Source organism: Rhineura floridana, chromosome 11 (assembly GCF_030035675.1).
Source record: "Rhineura floridana isolate rRhiFlo1 chromosome 11, rRhiFlo1.hap2, whole genome shotgun sequence".
Lineage (NCBI taxonomy): Eukaryota > Metazoa > Chordata > Lepidosauria > Squamata > Rhineuridae > Rhineura > Rhineura floridana.
This window is the reverse complement of record NC_084490.1, coordinates 66316548-66333555: the sequence shown is the minus strand read 5'-3', so window position 1 is coordinate 66333555 and position 17008 is coordinate 66316548. Positions and strand designations below refer to the sequence as shown.

Genomic DNA, 17008 nt, shown 5'->3' with positions numbered 1-17008 from the left:
GGGTGTCCTGTTATAGGCATGACCTCTCCACTCTCCCAAAATATCATATTTATTTAGTTATTATTTATTTAAAATATTTTACCCCACTTTTCAGTGCTGACAAAGCTCTCAGAACAATTTACATAAAAATACAATCAATACACATATCATCAACCAGTAAAATAATAAAAGCAAAACAAATAATCACAGCACTAAAACTAGTATCTAAAATTCTTGGGTAAAATTAAAAGAATCACCTGGTGAAGGAAAGTAAATGAACTTGAAACCAGACAGACTTCCAAAGTCAAAGGCATCAGAACCAAGGGTGCTATTTATCCAGTTACCACCCACCTCACCTCTGATGGTAAGAGGACACAAAGGGCCACAGAGAAAGATCATAATACTTAGGCAGGCAGGCTCATGTGGGAAAAGGCAGCCCTTAAGACACCTGGGTCCCAAGTTGATTAGGACTTTAAAGGTTAAAAGCAGCACTTTGAAATTTGCTTAGAATCTGACTGGAAGCCCATATTGTTGTTTTAAGACTGGCAAGGTATAGTTTGTACTTTCAGTCTTACTTAACAGTCTAACAGTGCAATCCTACACATGTCTACTCAACTCATAAGTAAGTCCTATTGAGTTCAGTTGGGCTTATTTCAAAGTAAGGAGGAACTGGATCCATCCAGAGGGTCACATCCTTACCTCCTCCATCACCTGTGGACCAGCTGGTGGGTTGGGCTATCCACCTATTAATCACCTGACATCATTATGTCAGATGAAAACTTTAAAGAAGCTCACTCTTATAGCATCAATCAGATGATAGCCTCTGACAACAAGCTCCTTTGAAGGCACAATGTAACCACCAATCAGCTGATGGGCAGCTTTTCTGATGATGCAAGAGACAGGATGGAGTCCAAGATATCTTGTCATAATAATATAATAATTTGAGGTGTTAAGAGAATATGTTGTAATTGTTACACAACAGCAGCTACCACTCATATTTATTACACTTGTTCTTCCATACCATTGAGGGATTCCTGTGAGTTTTGTCTGTTGTTTCTCCATATTTAGTTGGCTATTTATGTTGGTAGAGCATAGATAGATAGATTTTAGATATTTAGATATTTAGATAGATAGATAGATAGATAGATATAAATGTAGATTATTTGTTATACCCAAGACATTTATTTTCCTTCCTTTCTGCCAAATTGCTGTGTTTTGAGAAATATTTAGGTTAGAAATTACTTCCTGCTGTAGTTCTTATCTCATTGAAACTCCCCTATGTTTCAAACAGGGTAGGCTAGCCGGGGAGAGAAACATAAACTTAATTTTTTAAAAAAAACTATTGGATACTTTATTATGTATTATACAAAAAATGTGCTCATGAAAGACTTAGTGGAGAGATATTTGCCATAACAGAGATAAAATAAGCAGACTGAATTAAACATTAGAAACTACTTCAGTTTATTTAACAACCAGGAATTACCTTTTCGACAAGCTCATAATCCATTTTGAATGCCCAGAGCTGAAGTCTAGGAGACAGTTCAGTGATGGAAGAAAGTGTCAGAAGGAATTGCTCAGCACTGCCCAGAGGGGTATCAGGATTGGCTAGCTGCGCCTCCTGAATTTTCTGCTTCTCTTCTTCTGTGGGAATCATTGTGAGAATTTTCTAGAAAGACAGAGAACATACACAAGACTAAAAACCAAAGACAGCTAATTTAATCTAATCTAATTTATACCCATAATAGTTGAAATTAGTTTTTATACATTTTTAGAAAAGGTTTTTGAGAAATAATAAGGATTATCTGCATTAAAATCTTCAGACTAATTTTATTTTTCATCTATTATTTTCAAAGCATCTGACCATTAAAATACATTTTCTCATCAGTCTTGGCTACAATCAGCACAATCCAGCAATGGTGTTGTGCTACAGGAAGGAGGTCTGTGCCTGTATGCCCATGGCAGGTTGAGATTCTATCTGCATGTACAGGTGCGCTGTGCAGGTCCTGGGGCCTGGAAGCCCCAGGCAGCTTCAGGAACCAAACATGGGCAGCCCCAGGAGGACAAAAAGCAGAAGGGCTTGAATACATCCCACTTCCTTGCCCCTGCTCCAAACATGTGATCAGGATTGCTTCTGACCATTTAGTTGAAGCTGTATACATACAGTTCCATGTTGTAATAGCAGGTAGGCTCACTCAGCTAAAGTGGCCAATAGCCCATTGCCCCATGCTTTTGTTAGATAGGACAACTGTGTGTTGGAGATGTGCTTAATTTATGGAACTACATAATGTAGTTGTGAACAGTCATTTCTGGGAATGTTATGTTTCTCTTTCCAATATTACCTACTTATTATAAGTAGGGCTCCACAAATAATTTGCAGATGGGATGAACTGGTGAATGAGAAAGGGTTGGCATATAACTCATTTCATAGAATAGTAGAATTTCTTGGTTACCTTCTTCTTACAACTATTTTTTCTACTCCCATTATCCTTTAGGTGGTGAAGAACAATCCCACTTCACCACTGAAAAAATCCTTGTGCTGGAGAGGTGAGATTTGGGACCCATCTTCCCACCTTAACCTTCTCTCCCTTTGCTATTCTTTCAGTAACCAAGGGCAAGTCCCCCTCATTGGTGCAAGGATCCTGTGAGGGGGGGGACTGAACTTGGACAGTTGTCCTTCCAACAGGCCTGCTAATGGAAGCCTATTTAGTTGCTTCCAAAGGACTCAGAGCCATAAAGAAATGAGAACACTTCTATGGTGAAAGCCCTATTCTGTATTGTATTTCTTGGTTATACTAGAATGTAACACTAGAACAAGAAAAAACATAAAACCCAGAAACTAGCTTGCATATATGTTAGCATGGGAAAGGGGAAATTTAGTATATATAACTGCAAAAAATGCAAGCTTCTTCTAGCCGTTGTGCTCCATATCTTCAACTTTTGGTCCTAGTGGTCTACAATCTTTAAAAGGGTGAGAAACTCCTGAAATATAACCTACAGCCTGATTTCATCCAGTCCCATGGGTTCCTTCCTACCTATCAGATGTTTAGTGGGGAGCAGGTAAGAAGAAAAATGGCTTTGATATTGTGCAACATATGAAATTGCAGCTCCTTCCTCTGCAAGATCAAAGCAAAGGTGAACATGTCTCAGCAGAGGGGAAGACCTGTATGTTGCAATTACATGCATGCAAATTTCAGGCTGTAATTGCATTTTGGAATTTGAGACTTTGAATAGCTAGCTATAAGACAGGAATTGCAGTTTAGCTGTACGCTGATGTTATTTGCATTCTTCTCCTGGGATTATTGACGGCTGGTTTTTTTTTTGTTATTTTCAGAGTTAGGATAGATAAAGGGTATTATGATATCAAATTCTGAGAAAAATCTGTGAAGGATATGCAAGGTGAAACTTGATTAGAGTTACTAAGCATTAAATATATGCTTCTCTTACAATGGGAAATAGCTTTGTTTGTATGTGATTGTGTGTGTTAAAGGTGTGTGAATCTGGCCCTGCAAATATTTTTCATCTGCCCTGCCCACTACTGAAATGAATCCTCTAATAGCCTTCTACTGGGGCAATGCAGGCCTCAAACCAAAAAAGCACCAGATCATTGCTTTTAGACTGGTGAGTCAGAAACCCTATGAGGGGTATACCCTGATCTAAAGTAAGTTGCACTAGTGGCATCCCCACCATTTTTCAGATTTGGGTTTGCTTTAAATCTTCTTAAAACGTTTCTATGTACACATATTCCCAACCCCTCATACCTAGAAAGAATGATATGCTCTTAATTTAAACTTCAGCACTCTGCACTTCCCCCCAGTACCTCTATCCCTTCCTTGTTTAAGGCATATTCATCAAAGTTCAAAATTGCAATCTTGATTGTCCTTGGAGGGGGTAATACTGTCAGCCCAATATTAATAGCATTGCTTCGCTTGGAATCCAACACAATGATTTCTTGCCTCTTGCCATCTGCAGCAGTTTTCTGAGGAAAAAAGGGAGTTTTTTAATGTATTTTTAAACAAAAATTATATACAGCTTGCCCAGCAGAAAACAGTATTTATTTATTTATTTATTACATTTATACCCTACCTTTCTTTTCATAATAGAAACCTAGGGCAGCTTACATATGGTTCCCTGGCAGTCTCCTATCCAGGCACTAACCAGACCTGACCCTGCTTAGCTTCAGCAGGATGCTGGCCCCCTGTGCCTTCACACCATAGCCTTGGACCTAACAGTTCAAAACATCTAACAGTTACTTTCTTTAAGGACACATACTGACATGATTCTACAATGCAGTGCATGTTGATATCAATCTACAATTATTCTGACATCCCCCTCCCCAGCATAGTGTCATGGCCCCGTCAGAGGACTCCTCTGATGAGGACGACTCGGGAGTGACAGCAGCAGACCCAGGAGCAGCAGACCCAGAAGGAGACACGGAGGAGCCTCCTGAGAATCCAGCTCCTTCTCCCCCTCAGCTGCAGAGCACCCCAGATACAGCAGAGGCCCTGCAGCCAGACACAGCCAGTGAACAGGATACGCCCCCCTCACCTGCAGAACGTAGACAGCAGAAGGTCAGGCAGAAGAGAGGCCGGCCTGTCCCCTTAAGGCCCAAACGCTGAGGGCTCACACCTGCTGTCAAACCTGCTCCTTATAAGGCACCCCTTGGCGTCAGCTAGTTGCTGACTGCAACGTCAGGCGTGGCTTCGTGTATTCCTGGTTTCTTTGCAACGTCTCTTGGACTGACCCCTTGGCAATTGATCCCGGACCTCTACTGACCTCACTTCTGGACTTCTGACTCGGCAAGTAAGCTTCGGACAGGCCTGGCCCTTATCAGTTTCCCTCCTCATAGGCCTGGCAGATTTACAACCAGACTGCCGGTTAAGGACTTTCTTTCCCTGCCAACGACCCAGGCATTTCCAGCCCCCACCGGCACTGCTGACTCAGTGCGGAGCTGACACATAGATAGAGTTTATGTTCGGGGCTGTCAATGTGCCCACAAAATTTGGTCCATATGTCCAATACCAGAGGCAGGTATTAGAAGTTGCTATAGTGGAGAGATGGGAATCTGGCTACATAGCTAAACATTTCTATACCTGGGCCATACTTCCAGTTTCAACCCTCTCCTGAAAAAATACTGGTGAATGGTTAATGGTTGTGAACCTTTAAGGGCACTACTACTGAAATTCCAGATTCTCACTGCTTAGACTGTGCTTGCTCAGAATGTGTTGGGCTGCAAACCTACTAGCTGCTGTCCAGTGTCAGACATCTCTGATTTTCTCCTTCTCACCCAGCAATGTTCATTAGGTGAAATGTGAATTACTGTGTTAGGCTGTAGGCCAGCCTTTGCCAATCTGGAGCTCTTCATATGTTTTGCACTAAAACTCCTATCATCCCCATTCAGCATAGCCATTATAGCCACTGACTCTTCCATTACTGTTTTTCAAGCCTCATAAGTCTCACTTCCACTGCAAGCTCCCTTGGTTTTACTCTGTTGCAATACTAATGGGAAAAAATTGAGAGCCAGCGCGGGGAAGCAATTATTATAGTTGAATGTTGTGGAAATCACAGTTAAGGCTCAGGAGCAGGAACAAGACTTGTTGCAGCTGTATCTAAGAACACATGCTGTAAGAACCAAACCTCAAGACTCCCTTTTCTGATCTTAACTGCAGCCTTCATCCCAGTTTCTGCACATATGTCTCTGTCAAGCACCTGCTCAAATTTACTGAACTGAGGAACAGTCACTTACATGACATGGTAGCATTTCATCAGTGCAGTCACATACACGGGACCTGCAGAATATTTTGGAAATTTCTAGGGCTCAGAAGAGTTTGAAGCCTGTGCTACTGAGTGGGGTAAACTATGTCACTGCAAGCCTCAAGGGTAGGTCAGGTACCCTTGTTGTACTTGAAAACTACAACAAACACAAGACAAAAACAAGGCTTGGTATGAGGAAGGAGCGAGGGCTGTGTGACTGCAAAAATGACCACTCAAAGAAATACAGTTACAAGTCAGCAGTCTTTATTCCTCTTTGAAGTCTCTGTGTAGTCACAAATATGGGAGATTAGCAAGATGGCCAACTCAAATGTGGGGTGCAAGCAGGTCATCCAGTGGTCCTAGGGTAGCCATAATATCCATGAGACTTTAATTTCTTGAGCCATTTATGTCTCGGGCATAAAACAGTACAGGTTTCATAGGAGGAGATCATGCTGCTGTCATACAAATCAGGCAATGTGTTGTTGTTGTTATGTGCCTTCAAGCCAATTCTTATGGCGACCCTATGAATCGGTGACCTCTAAGAGCATCTGTCATGAACCACCCTGTTCAGATCTTATAAGTTCAGGACTGTGGCTTCCTTTATGGAATCCATCCATCTCTTATTTGATCTTCCTCTTTTTCTACTCCCTTCTGTTTTCCCCAGCATTATTGTCTTTTCTAGTGAATTGTGTCTTCTCATTATGTATCCAAAGTATGATAACCTCAGTTTCATCATTTTAGCTTCTAGTGAAAGTTCTTGATGTCAGGAGGGCGGCTCTGCAGAATTGCCCTACCCCTTTGACCAGAATCTAACTAACATGGCCACCCAACACCAGTAAAATGGCTTGAGCAAGATTTAAAAAACCAGTGTGTGTGCGTGTATGCTGATAACAAAATCTACAACGGGTGGATGTAGAGATATACAAAACTGAGGTTCTGAACAACCATGCAGAAAAGATGGAAGGTAGATTGCCGAGAATATGTCCCCTCTGTAGAGTACCTTCAGTGATTCAAGAAGAGGTCACAGAATTTATGATAAAAATTTAGGTGTATAGTAGTGAAGGATTAAGGCTGAGTAAGTGAGGCATTAAATGGCTATGAACTAATCCCCCATCTCTGTAGGGTAGACATGGGCCACTAAGAAACTTGCTAAGGGCCTTAGTGGACCACTTAATGACTTTTCTGCCTGTTGTACAATCGTAAAGTGCTGTGAGTGACGCAATATGATTTTTAATTGCATTTCATTGCTTCTTTTCTTTCTTATATTGTATTTTATTGTATTATGATTTGAATTCCGCAGACATGCCATGTATCACCTGAATGAAGTCTGTGGGGCATAGTTTAAGAATCCCTGCTGTAGGGGCGGTAGGGGGAATTGGAAGGTGTAGAGGTAACTTCTGTTACCTTGATTAAAAGAACACATGTTCCACTGGATACAAGTCCCAAATTTTCCTTCAGGAAAACCAGAGGAAGTTGATGCCATGAGAGCTGAGTAACCTACTGTTCGAAATCCCTACCAGAGGAAGATTGGTGAAAACCAAGGTGATTGAAGCTGCAGCTATATGCCTTACTGCTTCTGGTTCCATTCCACTTTGTGGCTCTGAAAGACACACAACATGGATAGACACCAGTAAGAGAGTTAGGTAGATACACCAATCCAAGGGAGTGTGCAAGTGCACCCAATCTGTAATAACCAATACAGGATTGGCTGGCATAGTGAGGTGGTGCCATGGAGTTTCCCTCCCAACACTAGCATTGCTGTTGCTTACTGGGAAGGTGCTGGGGCAGGGCAAGAGTGAGGTTGGGGTTGTAAGACAATGGTGGAACCAATCCAGCACTCCTGCTTGTGCATCCTCATAGTCCTGACCTTGCAACAACAACACTGAAGTGGCATGCAGACTGCCCAGACCCCACTCCAGAATCAAACATGGAAGAGCACAGATTAGCGTAGGGGGAAATCACAGCAGTACTGGAATAATCTTGATCCAAATGAGAGCATAGAAAGAGATTATGCGGTAATGAATTACCAAGATGAAAAAAAACCCACTAGGTTTTGAGAAATGGTTGCTTTAGCGACTTTAGTGAGCAAGAGTAGTCATTGCTTCAGTATAGTGTGCATCTTCCAAAAGTAGAACTTCATCAAGCATTGTTGCACAAAAGGGAAAGATTGATTTAGAGTACCAATTCACACTGCCTTTCCTTGTAAATTAAGTTCATCTCTTTGTAGGAATCATGGCATTTATACTGAAAGGGATGCACAATTATCTGGCTATGAATCTGGCTATGAATGACCACACTCTTGGCTCAAGTTGACTCACTTTCAGAAGGTTTATGCATGAGGCATATTCAGATGTTCATCTGAACAACAAGCACTCAAAGTGTGGACAGGGGTGTACACATAGGATAACTCATCATCAAGGAGGGGTGATGGCCCAAACAAGAGGAGGTTGGTAGTTTCTGGTTCCCAAGGCAGGCAGGTCAATGCCAAAGCTAGGCAAAGTCAGCAAGTTGGAGAGAGATCAAGGTTCAGGGCCACAGTTAGTGCTCCTACAGCCAAATCCAAACATCCAGCTTGTCTCAGCAAGGTACTGGAGCAACTGGTTGAGTTTTATAGCAGGCCTAGATACTTATTGACTAAAATTAAAAAGGTGGCAGAGCAGCTTTTAAACTGACTGAGGGGGGAAACCCGACAGGAGCTGAGGAAGGTCCGGTTCGGAATAAACCTCCCCCCTGGGATAAAAACCAAAGAAATGATGAAATTTTAAAAGGGGTAGGCCTAGAAGTAGGCATTGTGAGAGCAGGGGCACAGGATATAAATTCAGAAGGGCAAAATTACCACAGGCCAAACCACAAGAGAGACACTGCTTACAAGTGCCTGTACACTAATGCTAGGAGCCTCCGAACCAAGATGGGAGAACTGGAGTGCTTGGTCTTAGAGGAGAGCATTGATATAGTGAGCATAATGGAGACCTGGTGGAATGGAGAAAACCAGTGGGATACGGTTATCCCTGGATATAAACTTTATCGGAAGGACAGGGAAGGACGTATTGGTGGCGGAGTCGCTCTATACGTGAAAGAAGGCATTGAATCCAGCAAGCTGGAAACCCCAAAAGAGGCGGACTCCTCCACAGAATCGTTGTGGGTGGTTATACCATGCCCCAGGAGGGATTTAATACTGGGAACTATCGTCCCCCTGATCAAAATGTTCAGGGAGACCTTGAGATGAGATATGAAATTGAGGAAGCATCCAAACTAGGAAATGTGGTAGTAATGGGTGACTTCAACTACCCGGACATAGACTGGCCGCATATGTGTTCCAGTCATGACGAAGAAGCAAAGTTTCTACATATTCTAAATGACTATTCCCTAGACCAGTTGGTCATGGAACCGACCAGAGGGACGGCAACCCTGGACTTAATCCTCAGTGGGGACCGGGACCTGGTGCGAGATGTGTTGTTGAACCGATTGGGAGCAGTGACCATAGTGCTATTAAATTAAACATACATGTAAATGGCCAATTGCCAAGAAAATCCAACATGGTCACATTTGACTTCAAAAGAGGAAACTTCACAAAAATGAGGGGATTGGTAAAAAGAAAGCTGAAAAACAAAGTCCAGAGGGTCACATCACTCAAAAATGCTTGGAAGTTGTTTAAAACCACTATATTAGAAGCTCAACTGGAGTGCATACCGCAGATCAGAAAAGGTACCACCAGGGCCAAGAAGATGCCAGCATGGTTAACGAGCAAAGTCAAGGAAGCTCTTAGAGGCAAAAAGTCTTCCTTCAGAAAATGGAAGTCTTGTCCGAATGAAGAAAATAAAAAAGAACACAAACTCTGGCAAAAGAAATGCAAGAAGACAATAAGGGATGCTAAAAAAGAAATTGAGGAAGCACATTGCTAAGAACATAAAAACCAACAACAACAAAATTTATAAATACATTCAAAGCAGGAGACCATCTAGGGAGGCGATTGGACCCTTGGATAATAAGGGAGTCAAAGGTGTACTAAAGAACGATAAGGAGATTGCAGAGAAGCTAAATGAATTCTTTGCATCTGTCTTCACAGTGGAAGATATGAACCTGAACTAACATTTGCAGGAAGAGATTCTGAGGAACTGAGACAAATAGTGGTAACGAGAGAGGAAGTTCTAGGCTTAATGGACAATATAAAAACTGACAAATCACCGGGCCCGGATGGCATCCACCCGAGAGTTCTCAAAGAACTCAAAGGTGAAATTGCTGATCTGCTAACTAAAATATGTAACTTGTCCCTCGGGTCCTCCTCCGTGCCTGAGGACTGGAAAGTGGCAAATGTAACGCCAATCTTCAAAAAGGGATCCAGAGGGGATCCTGGAAATTACAGGTCAGTTAGCTTAACTTCTGTCCCTGGAAAACTGATAGAAAGTATTATTAAAGCTAGATTAACTAAGCACACAGAACAACAAGCCTTGCTGAAGCAGAGCCAGCATGGCTTCTGCAAGGGTAAGTCCTGTCTCAGTAACCTATTAGAATTCTTTGAGAGTGTCAACAAGCATATAGAGGTGATCCAGTGGACATAGTGTACTTAGATTTTCAAAAAGCGTTCGACAAGGTACCTCACCAAAAACGTCTGAGGAAGCTTAGCAGTCATGGAATAACAGGAGAGGTCCTCTTGTGGATAAGGAATTGGTTAAGAAGCAGAAAGCAGAGAGTAGGAATAAACGGACAGTTCTCCCAATGGAGAGCTGTAGAAAGTGGAGTCCCTCAAGGATCAGTATTGGGACCTGTACTTTTCAACTTGTTCATTAACGACCTAGAATTAGGAGTGAGCAGTGAAGTGGCCAAGTTTGCTGACGACACTAAATTGTTCAGGGTTGTTAAAACAAAAAGGGATTGCGCTCCAAAAAGACCTCTCCAAACTGAGTGAACGGGCGGAAAAATGGCAAATGCAATTCAGTATAAACAAGTGTAAAATTATGCATATTGGAGCAAAAAATCTGAATTTCACATATACGCTCATGGGGTCTGAACTGGCGGTGACCAACCAGGAGAGAGACCTCAGGGTTGCAGTGGACAGCACAATGAAAATGTCGACCCAGTGTGCGGCAGCTGTGAAAAAGGCAAATTCCATGCTAGCAATAATTAGGAAAGCTATTGAAAATAAAACAGCCGATATCATAATGCTGTTGTATAAATCTATGGTGCAGCCGCATTTGGAATACTGTGTACAGTTCTGGTCGCCTCATCTCAAAAAGGATATTCTAGAGTTGGAAAAGGTTCAGAAGAGGGCAACCAGAATGATCAAGGGGATGGAGCGACTCCCTTACGAGGAGAGGTTGGAGCATTTGGGGCTTTTTAGTTTAGAGAAAAGGCGGGTCAGAGGAGACATGATAGAAGTGTATAAAATTATGCATGGCATTGAGAAAGTGGACAGAGAAAAGTTTTTCTCCCTCTCTCATAATACTAGAACTTGTGGACATTCAAAGAAGCTGAATGTTGGAAGATTCAGGACAGACAAAAGGAAGTACTTCTTTACTCAGCGCATAGTTAAACTATGGAATTTGCTCCCACAAGATGCAGTAATGGCCACCAGCTTGGATGGCTTTAAAAGAAGATTGGACAAATTCATGGAGGACAGGGCTATCAATGGCTACTAGCCGTGATGGCTGTGCTCTGCCAGCCTAGTCACAGGCAGCATGCTCTGAAAACCAGTTGCCGGAAGCCTCAGGAGGGGAGAGTGTTCTTGCACTCGGGTCCTGCTTGCGGGCTTCCCCCAGGCACCTGGTTGGCCACTGTGAGAACAGGATGCTGGACTAGATGGGCCACTGGCCTGATCCAGCAGGCTCTTCTTATGTTCTTATGTAAAGACTTCACCCTCTGAGTGCTGCCTCTTGACCACTTAAAGGGTCACTGCCTACTTCTTGCTTTGTTAAAGTCATATGTTAGCTACTTCACATCTTACAGAGCATTTTATGGTTTTACACTGTCTCTCCCCCCCCACCAATAGTAAACACATACTGTTTGAGAGGCATGGCTGAGTCTCTAAACATGTAGCAGTAAGCTGCAGCCACTTGGTGAGTGCTGCCTCATTGGTAGTTAGAGGGCCACTGCCTATTTCTTGCTTCTTTGAAGTAAAGAAGGGGTTTCCAGCTGTGGGAATCTCTCCTTAGGCTCTCTTAATCCCATGAGAAATATGTGCACCAGTCATCAGGGACATTTTGCCAGAGTCTGTAAATCTGCAATTCACAGAGTGTCAGACGATTCCACAGACGAGGTTCATGGTACAGAGGACCTTCTGCCATAACTTTCAGTATTAGAACTGTTCCTCCCCATTGCCTAATGCAAATTAACGGCCATGAGCTAAAAATGCTAGAAGGTTCTGGCTCACCATACACCATTATTATTAGCTGTGCTCTGTAATATTTGCTTTTCCATCTATGCATCCTCCAGACATATATCTGGAAGAGATGGTGGGTCTCCCATCATTATCAAAGGCTACTTTAATGCACATCTTGAATACAAAGATCTCAGTGCTCATGGGAGCCCAAAAGGGTGTCTCTGTACTAGGATGGAATTAAAAGAAATCTTCAAATGGTTCTGGATCCCAACAGTACAGAACCAGTCTACAAACTGTAGAGACAACCTACATGGGAATTTATCTTGCATTTCCAGGAATCTTCACAAAACATTTCAGGGATTGTCATAAAGCTCAAATATAAGATTTAGCTGAAAGAAAATTCTCTGCCAGTACAACATAAATTAAGGAATGTTATTGCTCAGAAGCCACTCAAGGAAGAGATTCCCTAACTATGCAAAGCTGCCATCATTGAACCTGTTGATGCCTCACAATGAGTCTCTCTCATTCATAGCCTGAAAAGTTAATAAAAGCATTCGTAGTGTTATGAGCATGGGGGTTGGAATGGATGATTCCTGTGGGTCCTCTTTCCAGCATCTGATTTGGAATCCTGTGCCTTGGAATGAGGAACTGGCTCTGCTAGTCAGATGAATTTCTTTTGTTAAACAAATAGAGTGGCCAGGTAGTTAATGGACCTATTAGGTGCTCAGCAACTGATGAATGAGCCAGGAAGATCCTTGTGTCATTGAAACTCTTGAGGAGAGCCCCCCCCCTCCTGGAGACTAGGAGAGGTTTGTGTTTTTAGTTGCGTCCAGAGAAAGGCTGGTGACTGGAGGCAGGCAGAGAGACTGGCTCTCTGCACCATGGCATTTGGGGTGCCTCCTGTAATACAGATGGAAAAGCTGGACACTGGACTACTGATGCCTTGAACCCCCTCCATCTTAAGCTCAGGTTGGAATGTGTGTAAATAAATAAACCATATTTCATAAAGACACCGCAGTCTCTGCTGACCTTCTTTCCAAAGGAAACCAAACCCTGGAGGAGCGCAGGGACCCCGGAAATCTCACTGCTTGGAGATTGGGGAGGCGTGCAACAATATGTATGTTGACCACAGAGACCTCAATTCAAACATTGTTGTGAACTGTCATCCTCTGTCCAATACCAACTTACTTACTAGATGAAACAAGCCTATTTACAACTCTTGATTTACCTTCAGCTTATTGCCAAATTCCTTTAGAAGAAGAATCTCACAAGAACAGTGCTTTTATCACTTCAGAAGGCTTATTTAAATTTAAACACATGCCACCCAGTACCTATGTTCCTCCAAATAATGCATGCAATATTCAGAGAAAGTAGGTGAGTTACATACTTTCAAAATGACATCCTGTTGTATGATAAAGCTGAGTCTGAACATTATGCTATTCTGAAAAATATCCTAGGAAAACACCAGCAACATGGACTATTATCAAGGAGAAAAGACTGATTCAGTGGTGTATTTAGGGCATGTTATCTTCCAGAGAAGGATACTGCTTGAATATAACTCAGGAAAGGCCTTTTGTTAAACACCAGAACTGGACAACAATTTTTTCCTCCTTGGTCTTTTTGACTTTGCAAATCAAACAACTGTCACTACAGTTGCATGCAAGTATAGGTCTCACACTATCCTAACTCAGTTAAAAATGGGCAAGGGACCACTAGTGCATTAGCTTCTCAAGTTCTTACTGACTCAAAAAATCTTACTTAGTTATCAAAAAAGCAGTTGTGCCATGATTCTGGGCTGTGAGATGTTTCAGGGCATACTTATGGAGTAGAAAATTTATTCTAAGATTTGAAATAAACCTCTGTCAGCCCTCTTTACCACAAAGTTTCTGGTCAAGCCACCTCAAGAATTGCTAAATGGGTTGTGAAACTATAAACAAACAAACTAACAAACTTCCTGGATCCAGGAATGCAACTTGCTTACCTATACTTGTTGCTGCACACGTTAAAACAAGCATTCATGGGATCATTTCAGTTTCAAAATGGGCAGCATCCATAAGAAAAAACCAAGTAATGAATGAGCTAAAGGGATAGCCTTGCAAGAGCAACAAAAGATATCTGAAACAAGTGCTGCAAGATTTGTCCATACTATGTGAGGAATTATAATCTTATTATTCCCATCTTCTTGTACCATATAACTTGTGGGAATGTTTAATTCACTCACTTGTCCCATGAAGATCACCTGGAAATAAGTCTAACGAAACAGTGAATGAGACAAGACCTTTGATATCTAGGGATGGGCAAACAAGTTGAGGAGGTACCTAGAAATTGTGTTTCCTGGCCGAAGAGGCAAATCACAGAAGACCTACTATATCCCTTTAACATGAGATGACTATCCAACCCACCAAGTTAGCCCTTGATATAATTTGAGGAACAGCCAGCAGGACAAAGATTTGCCACTGTAATGATGGGACTAGAAATGTGAAGGCCTCGGGAAAAAATGAACACTTTTTTTCCTGAAAAACTGGAAGTATTTCTCCCCCCCCCCAATTTTTTCCCCACAGTTTTCTTCTGGACTTTTATATATCTAGATGGGACTATCATTCAAAATGGCCTGAAGTTATGTTTGCTGCAAAAATCACCAGAAAAATGGGATTAAGTTAATATTTTCTATTTTTGCTAGGAAGGAGTTCTCTAAAGAGGTGATAGAGTTCAGTTAACCTCTACAGAAATTCAGAAGTACAACCACAGTAATGACAAGCAACACAAAAAATCTGTGTACCATCAGAGCTAATGGTTTTGTTGAGAGAATTAACAGATTCAGATTAGGGAAAAGAAGTCTGTAGTTTGCCAGTAAACAAAGAGCACAATGGGAAGACTCTTTAGGAGAGGCACTGCTCAACAACAGGATTATCACACTTTGAACTGTCATGAGGAAGCAAAGCCAATGCAAGACTAATAATCTGCCTAGGACTCACTCTGACATACAAACCTCCTGGCAGGGTGCTTCAAGAAAGTGTGTTGCATGAAAGACAAGCAAGAGAAAGATAAATGAAATGTAGACCAAAAAAGGGAGCTAAAAATCATAAATTTGAGATTTGAGTCTTTGTTTGAGTAAGAGTAAGTAAAGAGCCAGAAAAGGAATTCCAGGTTTCACACCCTTCACAAATTGTAGACATCCATGGGGAATCTGCTATCCTCAAAGATGGAAGAAAATGGAACATCTCAAGACTTGCCAAAGTCCAGCAAGCAGCAAATGAACAGAAGAGACATTTGGTCTTACCGTGAAACAGTCTTCTCTGTGCATGTCAAAGATGATCTCAGGTGGGTAACTAGCTCCCCCTAGTGTTTGAAGGCAGAAACAGCACTGTTTGATTTTGCAGGGACTTCCTGCTCTCCCTGGCTACTTGCTACTTGTTCTTTGATAACAAGCCAACTAGATGATTAAATGACATAACAGCAACAACAAAGATCTGAAGAAAACAAACAGCATTCACATATTCTCTGCTAAAGGGAAACAGTAAATGCAATAATGGTAGCCCAGCACCCCCTAGGGAGTGGCCCTGAGATAATCTTTGACATGCACAGAGAAGACCATTTCATGGTAAGACCAAATGTCTCTTCTGTGCATGGAAATATGTTCTCAGGTGGGACATACCAAAGCTGACCCATGTAGGTGGGAAATTAGCTGGCTGTAGTACCTTAGGGTTCTGAGAGAATGTGCTGTAGCACTGTCCTCCTAAAGGCAGCCTCAGCAGACATGTAAGTATTTGTTGCTTGATAAACGTGTTAGGACTGGCCCATCCACTCGGCAGATATTCTGAAGAGAAGCATTGCAAGAAAAGGCTGCTGATGTGGCTGCTGCCCTGGTGGAATGGGCCACTATCTTGGTCGGGCGAATCAACTTCAGGGAAGTGTATACCAAGGTGATACATGCTTTAATCCACCTGGTTAGCGTTGAGGTGGAAACCTTCTTCTCTAAAGCAGCTAGGTGAAAGGACACAAACAGGCTATCTGTTGGGAGAAAAGGTTTTGTTTTAGAAATATACTCTTTTAGGGGCCTTCATATATCCAGTGAGTGCCATGCCTTCTCTGTGCAATGAACTGGGGAAGGACAGAAGGAAGGTAGCACACATTCCTGCTGACAGTGAAAGATAGACATCACTTTAGGACAAAACTAAGGGACAGTGCGGAGAATGACCCTATCCTTATGAAAAATACAGTAACGTTTATCAACAGACAGAACATTCAACTCAGATACTCTTCGAGCAGAGGTAATGGCCATGAGGAACACAACTTGAAAGGACAGAAGATGAAGAGAAACTTTACTGAGTGGCTCAAAGGGAGGTTTGTGGGGGGCAGTTAACACTTTGTGCAGGTCCCAAGTTGGATAACGGTGCTCGGTTATTGATACCCACCTTCCTTGGAAGTAACTTCTTCTGTGACCAAACAGAGAAAGACTTCCATGTACCCTCGTATATCCGAATGGTGGATGGATGTTGAGATGCCATCATGGTCTCCATCACTGGAGGCGGAATGCCCCTCAACAAATGTTGCCTCTCAGCTTCCAAACATGAAGAGCCAGACACCCCGGATCTGGGTGGTGGAGTTGCCCTTTTGACCACAGGTCTTTTCTGAGGGGGATTTCCCAAGGAGGATCGACCAATAAATCAAGGAGTTTCGGGAACCAGGGTCTCCTTGGCCAAACTGGGGCTACCAGTAGAACTGTTGCCCTCTATCTCGGATCTTCTGAATCACCCTGGGAATGGTTGGAAGTGGAGGAAAGGCATACAACTGACCCAGAGGCCATGGAGATGTTACAGCATCTATTCCTTCTACCGTTGGAGTTGCATATCTGGTGAAGAATCCTTTCACCTGACAATTGAGGTGAGTGGCAAACAGATCCACTTTGACTCTCCCAAAGCGAATCAAAATCTCCTGAAAGGCTATCAGATGAAGCTTTCA

General features: G+C 42.4%; 1 protein-coding gene across 18 annotated transcripts in view; it reads right to left on the bottom strand.

The window, feature by feature from the left end:
• FHOD3 (formin homology 2 domain containing 3) overlaps nucleotides 1-17008 on the bottom strand; it is a 573780-nt gene that overhangs the window by 71351 nt on the left and 485421 nt on the right. For all 18 annotated transcript variants that reach the window (XM_061588106.1, XM_061588108.1, XM_061588113.1 and 15 more), the window contains 2 exons: nucleotides 3797-3955; nucleotides 1463-1645 (listed from right to left, as the gene is read on the bottom strand). In XM_061588106.1, the coding sequence (XP_061444090.1) occupies nucleotides 1463-1645; nucleotides 3797-3955 (342 nt within the window). The remainder of the gene's footprint in view (nucleotides 1-1462; nucleotides 1646-3796; nucleotides 3956-17008) is intronic.